This window comes from Branchiostoma belcheri, unplaced genomic scaffold (assembly GCF_001625305.1).
Source record: "Branchiostoma belcheri isolate BF01 breed outbred unplaced genomic scaffold, Haploidv18h27 scaffold100, whole genome shotgun sequence".
In the NCBI taxonomy this organism is placed as follows: Eukaryota; Metazoa; Chordata; class Leptocardii; order Amphioxiformes; family Branchiostomatidae; genus Branchiostoma; species Branchiostoma belcheri.
In genome coordinates this window covers 70,162-82,851 of record NW_017802381.1, presented here as the reverse complement: position 1 = coordinate 82,851, position 12,690 = coordinate 70,162, and the positions used below count along the sequence as shown (strand labels likewise).

The window sequence follows — 12,690 nt, the reverse complement described above, 5'->3', positions numbered from 1 at the left end:
TAAATAAAGCCGTATAAAACACCTGTGTCGATGGTCTTACAGAAGTACAAATCTCTCTCTGGTGTAGATAGTATGCAGATGTATTGTCATATATCATACATGATTAATTTTACGACATACTTAGGACTGCATGCACAAAAAAACTCTAAAATACATGTGTACTTCTACCTTGTCCTATAACAAAATTGATCTAGTCAATATATTTGGTTATGCCAACCAACGTCAACAACCTATCAATGTCAACCTCTGATGTGTACAACATGTAAGTGCATTTATGTTCGTGAGGAGTTAACTTCGCGATATACCTAGCCTATCCTAGCTAACTGATCTCCGTGTCAACAGTTTGGATTTGTAATGAAATAGAAATTTATATGAACAATCCTTTCCATTCATGAAGAGTTGTTATATTTAGAACTTCTTGTAAAACGGTAGCACAAAACATCTAATATGTGTAATAGTCTGTACACAACGCAAGCTTCAAATGCGCTAGTTTGTTTGAAACGGGTCACATGAGAATATTGTACTCGCCGATTTTTTCGAACTCTTAAATATCAACTTGAATGTATCCCAACCATGCGACTCAATAGAAGCTTGGTGGAAAGACAGCGTGGGTCATTTTCCAAATTCCAGTAGAATAGTATTTACACAAAAAAACGCGCATGGTCTCTATAAATTATATTAACATTTAAGATACATTTATTAAAGTCTATGTCTTGTGCTGACTTACGTAGAATTCATCATAGGATTCATCATTGAACATGGCAAACTTACCATCCAGGACACACGTTAATAGATCGGTCCGGTTACAGTCGTAGAATTAAAACAGTCAATTACACTCTACGGAAAATGGGCTTGCGGGGCCCTCCTTAAAATGCTATTGTCATAACAGATCCTAAAACAACACACACTTTGACTAGTGTTGGCAACTTCTTTGACTAGTGTTGGCAACTTAAAAAAATAACTCCAAATCACGACCTTGACAACTAGACATAGATAATGTATATGGCAAACTTACCTATCCAACGGACACTCAACACAAGCGGCTACCTGGTACTACAACAGCACATCTGATCACTATCGACTGTACTCACAGAAGTAATTCTAAAATGTCTTAGGAGTTTGTAGTTCATTCACTTGGAAGGCATGTGGGACAGGAATGTGAGCAAGAATGTAGGACTTCCACTTGGAATGCTAAGACATCCACTTGGAAGGCATGTGGAAAGAAATGTGGGAAGAATGTAAAACTTCCACTTGAAAGGCATGTGGGTATCTGGGCAAGAATTTAGGACTACGTAGGAATGTGTCCATAAAAGTGTGTCATTAACATGCCTGTAGACATGCCAAAATGCCTGTGCAATTCCTAGAATTCTTGCAAACTACACACAATACTGTGCCATTAGGCTCCCCCCTGAGGCGTCGCAAAAAAACTCGAGTATACTCGGGGGCCGCAGTACTAGGGATGATCAGCCCAATATTTTTTTTTTTGCGACGCCTCAGAGGGAGCCTAAGTATTGTGTGCAGTTTGCAAGAGTTCTAGGAATTGTACAGGCATTTTATCCACAGGAATGGAATGTCCACAGAAATGTCTCACATCTCTGGGATTTTGCTGAGACAGATCTATGTCCACATTTCGTAGTAATGAAATTCCACGAAACCCTTGGGACATTGTGGAAATTGCACAGATTCACAACTACTGCTGCTGATTCACTACACATGCTGATTCACATACATGTCCACTCACATGCAGCATTATGTAGCTCATATGGCTCCCATGATGTTCATGAAGTAAGCAGTAAGCTGTTGAGTTTTCTGAATTAGTCTAGAACGTTTTGCCCGACTTATCATCTACAGCTGTTAACCCTGATGCATTTGTACAAGTACTTGTATATCTTTCTCTCCTTTTATAATAATTGAGAAATTTATTGCAAATTCATGCCCGGAGGCTAATTGCACGTTACAAACATAAAAGAACATTAAGAAAAGTATATAGAATAACTAAAATGCACATAATGAAAGGTAGTTGTCTAAAACTATAGCTATGTCTAAAACTATGTCTGAGGGTTTGACATCTCTTGTAAAACTGTAGAAGACATATGTGCATATCTGTAAGTCTAATTCTCGGCATTTTCCCAACATGTTTAGGGTCATAATGTGAGTTATTGTAATGCCACAAAAAGGAGCATCCATTGTGATAAAGTTGCACGTTGCAATAAAGTTTGTCTACATGTATTTTTCGGAAGGCTTTTCTGCTAGAAGAGAGCATTCATTTGAAGGGAGTGTGAGGTTCCCCCCTAAAGTGCCCCAACAGGGGCTATATGGGGGTGTAGCCGGGGCTTGCACAACATCCTAGAACCCCGGCAAAGATGAAGATGAAGGTTGTGTCCAGGCATAACCAGAATTTAACTATATATATTCAAATATCTATTTCTTAAGGAAATCTACCTAATTTTGCTCTACAGGCGACATTGCTACTATTTCTAAATACACAAATAACATTTCGACAACTTCCCACAAGATTTAGGGAAAGAGCGAGGGGGTGGAAACGATCAAACACTTGGGATGATGAAGTCTCAGCGATGGAAAAGTGACTGCTAAAGTCCTAAAATTAAAACTTAAAAAAATCGGGAATCACAGTAACCATAGAGGTAAAATTGGAGACACAAATGAAGACCGGGGCATTGTTAAAACGTGTGAAAGAGATGGAGGAGTACGCATTTCAAAAGGCAACCTCGCATGAAAATATTGCTGGGCGAGGTGCGATCAAAACATTTCTTGTCCACGCCACCAAAAGTGCGAACCAATCAGCTACTGTTTTCAATGGCGAAATAAATGATTGACATTGAATATTTCTGAGCAGCGTGTTAGGAAAAATGGGGCCAGATTTGACCATCGTTATGTCACAAGGTAGAACATTCACATCATTCACCCATAAGGAATCGAAGAATTTCACATTATATTACGCAAATGAACAGAATTTTACATTAATTATGCAAATGAACATCAACAGATATCATTTGCATAATTGATATCTGTTGATGCTACACCGGTCATGAATTGAATAGATTACATGTATAAACGTAATATTATATAAAACACTGTACGTCCCCTGCAGTTCCAGAGCAAGCTACTTGGGACCAATACCACACCACTTATTTCTGACAGGAAAAGCTAGCTGTCACTAAAAAGTCAAGACCATAGGCTGTTCAGGACAAAAGACACAAAACCGGAAGTTCTGTTGCAGTACCAAGGTCAGCTATCTATAAAGGCGTTCTAAAGTTTTTAAACCACTACATTAAATCTTAACTTTCTTCCTTAGGATTTTTTGAAGGCCAGTGTCTGTAAGGATCAAACAATGGTGGCAGGTGTCAAAAATCGATTTTACTCAAATTTTGCCTCAAGCCCCTTCAAATAGCTTTCCTTTCTGCTCCACCGATCGTTGCCATGATAAGGGTCTAAACCTGTTTGGGGCTATTTCCCTGTTTTACTTATTTGCTTTCTAGAATGGCTTTGAAATTTTCAAAAAGTCCGTTCTATGGGCCTGGGTAACTCTATAAGACAATACACTGTTTTGGCTAATAAAATATCGCTATTTCTGCCCATATTTGAAGCGCTGTACGTCCAAACATGCTTATTTTTTTTTTGCTTCAAAAAAAAATAAGAGATACCCAATCATAAGTGCTATAAAGTGCATGTTTGCAAAGTTTGGCCATATTTTTAATAGGTGTGAAACAAAAGAGTGACCAGTAATTGAAATACGAGAATGCGTAAGGGTCCATACTGTTAATAAAAGCAAAATTTTCAAACCCTATTTAGACCGAGTGGGGCTTTTGAGGCCAGCTCTCACTTTAATCTCAGGTATCGCCTTAACGGCTTGCGTTAGAACCATCAATTGTGATGACTACCATGGATCGCTGTAGCAGAAGAACTCGGTTGTGTGCCGTTGAATGTTATTACCTCCATGAAAAATGGAGGTATTGTTTTTGGCGTGTCTGTCTGTATGTCTGTCTGTCTGTGTGTCTGTGTGTGTGTCTGTCTGTGTGTGTTTCCGCAACTTTGTTGTCAGCATAACTTCAGAACGCCTTTATGGATTATGATGATATTTGGTATGCTGGTAAGTCTTGGAAAGACAAAGGTCAAGGTCAAATATGGGCCTCCTGGTGGATGACCTTGGTACTGCAGTAGAACTTCCGGTTTTTGTATCTTTTGTCCTGAACAAGCTATGGTCTTGACTTTTTGGTGATAGATAGCTTATCCTGTCAGCAATAAGTGGCGTGAGTTTGGTCCCCCTAGCAGCTTGTTCTGGAACTGCAGGGGACTTTCTGGCGTAATCTTTAAAAGCCAATAAGTCCATATAGGAACAACGTATTTTCATGATATTTGATGTGTAGGTAGATGAGAGAGAGATGTACATGATTAAATGCAAATTATGCAAATGAGGACTTTTTTCGCATAATTAATGAGGAAATTCTATAATTACAGTGTTTTACATTATACTACTTTCATACATGTAATGTATGTAACCTATGGCAGGCGGAACATCAACAGATACTAATTATGTAAATGATGACCTAATTTGCATAATTTATGCAAAAATTTTATGATTTCTTAATGGTGAATGATGGGAATGTCATACTTGGTACATCCGTAACTTAATCAAAAGTTAACATACATCATGATGCATATATCATGTTAATGCAGAGGTAATTTGCATAATTAAAGAAGAAATTTACATTTACATGAAGCCCATATTTCATGGAGGTACGAAGTCTCGGAATTCTTGTTAGAAAGTTGTTCACATATCTGGAAATGTGGATTTGTATATAATGATTTCCTGATCTTTCCTGCCCTACTTATATTTAGTACGATAGATGTTTTTACCTCCATGAAAAATGGAGGTATTGTTTTTGGCGTGTCTGTCTGTATGTCTCTGTGTGTGTATGTCTGTGTGTGTTTCCGCAACTTTGTTGTCAGCATAACTTCATAACGCCTTTATGGATTGTGATGATATTTGGTATGCTGGTACGTCTTGGGAAGACAAAGGTCAAGGTCAAATATGGGCCTCCTGGTGGATGACCTTGGTGCTGCAGCAGAATTTCCGGCGGTTTTTGTATCTTTTGTCCTGAACATGCTATGGTCTTGACTTTTTGGTGACAGATAGCTTTTGCCGTCAGAAATAAGTGGTGTGAATTTGGTCTCCCTAGCGGATTGTTCTGTAACTGCAGGACATAATTTGCATAATAAATGTAAAAATTTTGTGACCCCTTATTGGTGAATGATGGGGATTTTATACCTCGTGACGTATGTAAGTTACTTGAAGGTTAGCACCACTATACATATATTATGTTAATTTCAAAGTCATTTGCATTATTAATAAGGACATGTTGAAATGAAGTATGATAAAGCAAGCCCATATTTCATGGAGATATGAGATCTCAGAACTCTTGTTAATAGTTGTTTTGTAGAACGAAAATGGAGCAACGCAGTGTAGAAGTGCTAAAATTGAGTTCTGAAGAAACTGCTGCTCTTAAAGAAGGTCCGAACCTTATCTGCAAGGAGGCAGGGAACAGCTTTATTATATACAAGGTACGTAAAGGTTAAAAAATCTTTTTTAGCTTTAGTTTTTCTGTAGTTAATGTCTACATGTTTGTTTCGTCCCCGTTTTACAAATGATAGGTTTTATTGCTGCTTCACCAAATATGAAAACGGTTTCGTCGCGAAAGTCTTTTTAAAACGAGGACTATGTATAGGTGAGCTTCATGTGTAAGCCTAGGCCTTCAAACATCTGCATATAAAAGACGTCAACTAGCCTAAAGACAGCAATCATTGCAAACAAACACCAAAAACTAAGCTGCGGTGCATGTTTGGACTCGCTCTTCCCTAGAGCTGTTTAACCACATCTACCGTTTTCAGTTTTTTTCTCGTTTAAAAAAAATTACTTCGTTTGCAATTTTAATCCTGAGTACTCCCCATTTAGGGATTTTTGATTAATTATTTATTCTTTAATGTTTAAGGCACACGGTTCATATAAACATTAAACACAGCACTAAGAGGAAAATACAGCTCCTATTAAAACAACTTCTTTAAATGACGCAAGGAACTCAGTTATAAAACTAAAAAGAAAGAGAAAACGTTAAGAGTGCTCTATTTCTATCAAATATTCTCTTCAACAACAATATTTCACCTTACAGAACCCTAAAAATCCAGAAGAACCGTACAAGGCCTGCCGCAACATCTGCAAGCATCAAGGTGGCACATTCGTTAAAGACGTTGAAGACTCTGCCTCCAGGTTGGGAAATTCGTGACATCGCTTTTTTTTTAAAACATTCTACAGTTCACAACTTGTAGCGTTGGTAAGGTGATGTAAAACATACATTGCGGGTCGTGATTGCAATCTAAAACCATTCGCCAACATCGATCCGAATGGAACACACCATGTACATTATTAGATTTAGAGTCTAGAGAATTTTTGTAATCTCATACACGCAGGGTTATGTAGGTTAAATACGCATGATTACGTTTGAACTAGTACATATAGTATGAACTTCACTTCAATTTGACCCTTTCCCCCAGTCTAGATAGGTTTCTCTACTAATCTTATTAAAAAGTTACTTGAAAGAGTGAGACACCTTTTGGAAAATATTTTGAACAGACCTAGTATGGGAGATTAGCAGAAGTGAATGTCAAGATGAAGAAGCCCGCACTGTGTTTTTGCTATAACCATTTTCATAATATTTCGCACGCAGTGTTTTACGATGCACCAAACATGGCTGGAAGCTGGATTCAGCTACTATGAAGTATGTGAACCCACCAGAGAGCTTCACCCAAGAGAGGCTAGGTACATCTAACCTCTTCATTTGCAATTTCGAAGTTATTGTTGTGTACTGTACTGTAATGTACTTTATATTTACTAGTATTACATGACTTCGCATTGAGGCGTTTTTTTTTATCGCAAAATGTATTATAGTTCCGGAGATGGACGGGAAGGGAGCCCTAACCTTGGTGGAGTTGACTCCTCCTGAACCGTGGAAGAAAGATGCTAGACCCCCGCGGGAAATCAAACCAGGGGAGGTTAAGGTCAGAATAATCTAGATCTTAAGGTCATTCTTAGATCTAAATGATCCTGAATGAAGTAAAATAATTCAATTTTCAGCTTAATAATTCAACTTTGTTCTGACAAACCCTTTCCTTCAGATACACTTTAAAAAAAGGTCACCGCCAACGGACAGGTGCTCTATTTTACGTGTAAATCTGTGTGTTGGCAACTTAATAATTTTATTGGATTTTTAAACCGTAGAGAAGTTTAGTGTCTTTTCGTATGTGTATGTTTGCAGCTCTACCTCAAGATCCGTTTGATGTATTGACATGTACCTTTCATGTCGTCTGCAAGGTACTAAGTGCGACAGGAGGCACGTTGACACATTGGCGTTTTTTCACCCACGCATTTTAAGTGAAGTGCGCAATAAATAATTGATGTCGTTGGATTTAACGTATTCTCTAAACAGATGTTGGTTCATTTTATGTGTTGTTTTAAAAACCGTATCAAAGAGTCAGCTGTTGGGGCACTTGGGGTCTCTTGGTCCCACACACTGCCTGTTATTGGGCGAGGGAGAAATTCTGATAGATTTATACCAATCATTTATGTAAATAAAGACCGTGTCGGCATTAATATAAGTTGAAAAAACTTGTGATTACATGTTTCGGAATATATTAAAAAAAATAAAGACCCAATCGGCATAATTCGTAGAGATACCTGTTATTGACAGCCAAGATTTATTGACTGCTACACGCAGTAGACTGTTGGCCATTCCAACTCAAATAATTTTCCACGACCATTTTTAATTCTAATTGAGTATTATCATTTTAAAAACATTGCACACTCTAAATTATATTGATTATATCTTAACCCATATAGAAGGCATAATCGTACAATATCTTAGGTCTGCTCTATTACAGCTAACCTTCTTAGCGCATGCGTGCATGGAGCTCAAACTTGGAGACAAGGTCATGATCTTTGACCCTTGGCTGACCGGACCGGCCTTCGGCAGAGGGTGGTGGCTCCTCCACGAACCGCCAGCTGATTGGCTAAAGAGGCTTTGTCGTGCTGATCTCATTTACATAAGTCATGTACACTCAGATCACCTCAGGTCAGCAATAGGTGCTATAGTATGCACAGATAAACATTTATTTACACATGTACCTTGTACATGTACTTACCACCTTGTCATGACCAATGGCGCAATCACACCTTGAGTAGGCACTGGTGACTGGTTTTGTTTCTCGATGCTTGATCATCAACGCCAGAAGAAAACAGAAAATCCAAATTCTGTTGATTTTCTATAAGAGCTGCCTTGGACCAATTGCTCTCAGATTTAGTACTATTGCATGAGAGAATCCCTTTTCAAGGTGACAGAGAATCCTAAAATACACTCTGTACTTTTCAAAACAGCCTCCAGGTTTAGATGTTAAAAAAATAGCAAACGTTCGTATTACAGAATCTGTTACCATTCAACTAGATAACATTAATTTCGACCTGTATTTTACAAGTTGATAATATCAGGAAAGCAATTTTGCCAAAGGACTACCAGGAATTGCAGGTAATGTTACAGAATGTAAAACTTTACTGCTCGGTTATACGCGACTTGATGTTAACATGGAGATGGCCAAGCCTCTCTGCACCAATTTTCCCCTCCCTTAACCAACATTTCTGTAAAATGCTTTATTATTACTTTCGGCGAGAAGGTTATGTTTTCAGGGGCGTTCGTGTGTTCGTGCGTATGTGTGTGTGTCATCACGATAACTCAAGAAGGCTATTAGATGGATTGTCTTGATATTTGGTAGGTGGATAGGTCTTCATGAGGCGTGGAAATGATTAGATTTTGGGCCCCCTGGCGGCTTGTTATGGTCCTGCAGCTGAACTTCCGGTTTTGATATGCCGTGATCAAAACATGCTAGGGTGACAAACTCTGGATGGTAGGTAGCTCTTGTGTTGGGGACGAAGTGACGTGAGTTTGGGCCCCTAGCGGCTTGCTAAAACTGCAGGGCTATCTGTTTGAAAATATTCAAAGGAGGATAACTCAAGAACCGGTAGACGGATCGTCGTGATTTTTGGTATGTAGCACGATGGTCAAATTTGGGCCCAAATATTCCAACCTTTTAGTCGAACCGAATCATGTTCGATATGACGTCATTCGAATCGAATCACGTTCGATATGACGTAAATCGAACCGAACGTTCGTTCGATCCGGGGTCACCTGCGGTCGCGTACCGTTAACCCGCGGCTTCAAGCCCGTTTTTACACGGGTACCACCTAACAGTAAAAAATCAACCTTTTCACAAATATAAACCAATTTCGGGACAGCACATCAATGCCCTGTTTTATAGTTGATATGTAACATGTAACGAAGCTACCGCCGTCATCGTGTGTGACCTTGACGATCGTAATTGTTGTTTACGGGGATATAAGTTACCCCCTGCACTTACTCACACTGCCTGACATGCTTGCAAACATGGTATTTAAACCGCAACAAAAACAAATTCAATTTACCTCAGAAACGTTTTAAATTGTAGGCAAGACACTAATCTCGATCTGTGTCGGACGGATTTTTTAAAGATGGCGGCATTCTGGAATTATCGGTCTTGGAAGTTGAAAAACTGCATTTTTTGGCGAAGTTTTAGGCCTTAGCAACACTTTAACTTTGAAATAAAGAAGACTGTCCGACTCAAATCTTGATTTTGTTATACTGTTCTCTAAAATGCAATATTGTGGGATTTTCTGGGAGATTTGGGGTCGGTTTAAATCAGTTGTTTGGTTATTGACGTCGATTGTTCTAGAATAAGCATTTGACGCGTTGAGAGTGATTTCACACACATTTAAGCATTGTAATAAAAACAACATCATATGAGGTACATGCCGTGCTGATTTTATCACATTTGGACAAGAGAGTCCCCGTGAAACTGTTAATTATTGCTTAACAAAATGTTTACCGTTCAGACTGGCTCCACGGAAGCCGCGCGTGGAACCCCGGTAACCTGATACCCCTCCGTAGAATTGGAAACTTTACCCTAGAAATTGACCGCCGTGTAGGTAGCTTTTATGATGCCTGATATAATTATGTGACAATTATGCAAATACGGATGTAATTTGCATAAGCTTCGGAGAAATTCTATAAATCACCTGCATTACACGATAGGACTATTGAAGCTTGTGACATTGGTAATTGAGAACGAGAGAAACACAGACATATATTAATCATGTAAATGAAGACTTAATTTGCATAATTAATTAGAAAATTTTATAATTATGTAATGATCACTGCCTGGAATTTCATACTTGTGGTATATGAAAGTTCAGTGAAGATGAACATCATTAAACATAATGTATTCAAATCAGGACCTCATTTGCATAATTTATGAGGAAATGCTAGAACGGCTTTGTTTATTAATATATCTGTCTTTTGGTTGAGAATTTGATAAATTGATATAATTCATGAAAATGAGAATCCTGTTTGCACAATCAGGGGGATAATCTACAACTTGTCAGTCATAAAGATTAACATCATTTGGCGAAGGTATGAGATCGGGGAAATCTAGTTATCTTTAATATGTGTGTCTTACTGTAAACTAAGATTGTGTTTTGAGCTCCGTTTGTGTGTTCGCAACTATACCTTACGACATTTTGGGTTGTTTGGCAAGCGGTATTGCTGCATCTCATTTTTTTCTATAACCAACAGTACGTCTTCCTGTACATTCATCTAATCTAAATCTCTGCAGCACACTTGCATTAAAAATATTTCATTTTATTTAAAACGATAACGTTTGAGCTGGTTTTGTCTTTTCTTTAGATCATTTCTTTGTACTTTACTCTAACCTGCATGAATTGCATGTAAGTGTTGCATGTTTTTATGGTAATCTATTACTACGATCTACTTCTTTGTTTTCTTCATATTTAAAACAACTACAATTAAAGTTGAAATTACAACATTGTGCTTATCCCAGCTATCCTACGCTAGAAAAGTTATCCGAAAAAAAACCAAACATCCCGATCTACGTTGGAGACACGTCCATGCCTGTCTTTTGCAAGCTGGAACAAAGCGGAGTCAAGCTGAACTGCATCAACATCTGCAGTTTTGGTGTATGGCAAGAGGTAATGACTACCTGTAACTTTCTCACATTTTACTCCATTTATCACTAATATGGGAGGGGTCTGCTTAACTACCACAACCGACCGCTTCCTGGGCTAGTAATCCCTCTTACGTGGAATTAAAACAGCGAATACGCTCTACGCAAACTGCGCCAATTACGTTCTACGTTGAATTAGAGCGCTTCGTCTACGCTCTACGTAGACTTAAAACGCCCAATTACTATCTGCGAAAAAAGGGCTTTCCAGCCCCCTTGTAATTGAGCTTTGTGAATGGGGCTCTGCAATCTTAAAAAAACAATTCAATGGCTTGCGTTACCAACTAAATAACTACATTGAGCTCTGAAGTGAGCTGTGTGTACGGAGCCTTGTAAGGCAGCTCTGTTAATGGAGATCTGCGATCAGAAGTCAATTCGTTGTCCTACGTTGGTGGCACAGGTTGAGTTTTGTACAGGACAATTATAAAAAAAAACAGACTTCAAGGAGGTCCGTAGAGCTGCGAGGATAGCCCTAGGTCAGTTTTTGAAACCAAACAGAGTTCTGAGACAAAACAAGCCAATATGTTATCTTGAAAGTTCATTTGTGTTGGTAGAAGTCATTATGTAGCAAGTTTAAACTGTGATATCCAACACAACAAATTGGACTCACCCAAATTTTCGACTGTGCAACTCCAGTCTTTGTCAAGGAATGAGCAATCCATCGCTTCCGTGACGTCACGCAAATAACACACGTGAGTCCGTGAGCAGTGCATCATAGGTTGCAGAAAGTCTGTGGCGCCCCGTGTCTCTGTTTAGGAATGATTGTAATGCACTGATGTACATGGCCTCTTTAATCTCTCGAGCAAAGAAATCCTGTTCTGAGTCCAAGATGTTTACTTTGTCCAGTGAGATTGAGTTCCCAGGCGATTCTATGTGTATATGTTCTGAGACCTCCGAAGTAGTCGAGCTAGGTCGGATGTGTTCTAAGAACCTAGCATTGAGAGATCTTTCAGTCTCTCCAATATAGGTTTCCTTACATGGGCCCTTGGAATTCTGTCCTTGCCTGACACTGTATATGGTAAACTACCACACATTTATACCATATACACACTGTATAATGGAAACTACCCCACACATGGACAGCTTTGCATAATAGTGGTCGCTTTATTCTTAACAGATTCAAATATTTTTTATGGGTTCACCACACCACGAAGTGGTGGTGAACCCATATTGCTTTTTCTGATGTTTCTTCTTCTTCTCCTCCTCCTCCTTCTCCTCCTGCCATTTTTTAAATGGATTCAGCTTCTTCATTTTAGGGCCTAAGGTCCTGAAATTTGGTATGGAGGTACAGTGGGCAAATACCCCTAGGCGTTTTTTTAAATTTTTGTGATACAGGCTTTTACAATCGTTTATTTGCTTTTAGCGGTCCCCATAGGAAAGTACTGTGCGGGGGCGTACGCGCGTGACGTAATAAGAAAGAAATTCGGCGGCATGCCCATATATGGGCATGCAAGCATGAACCTGACGCAGCCTAATCTTTTCTTCTTGCTGATTGGCTGTTGGATTTGATTGGAT

At 38.8% G+C, this 12,690-nt stretch overlaps 1 protein-coding gene across 1 annotated transcript in view; it reads left to right on the top strand.

Annotated features, from left to right (window-relative positions):
• Positions 1-5,216: 5,216 nt before the first annotated feature.
• The window catches only part of LOC109473073 (cytidine monophosphate-N-acetylneuraminic acid hydroxylase-like), a 21,810-nt gene continuing 14,336 nt past the window's right edge, over positions 5,217-12,690 (top strand). Inside the window, exons 1-6 of the mRNA XM_019772985.1 lie at positions 5,217-5,583; positions 6,189-6,286; positions 6,744-6,835; positions 6,965-7,074; positions 7,954-8,144; positions 10,996-11,143. Of these exons, the coding sequence (XP_019628544.1) occupies positions 5,470-5,583; positions 6,189-6,286; positions 6,744-6,835; positions 6,965-7,074; positions 7,954-8,144; positions 10,996-11,143 (753 nt within the window). The 5' untranslated portion in view covers positions 5,217-5,469. The remainder of the gene's footprint in view (positions 5,584-6,188; positions 6,287-6,743; positions 6,836-6,964; positions 7,075-7,953; positions 8,145-10,995; positions 11,144-12,690) is intronic.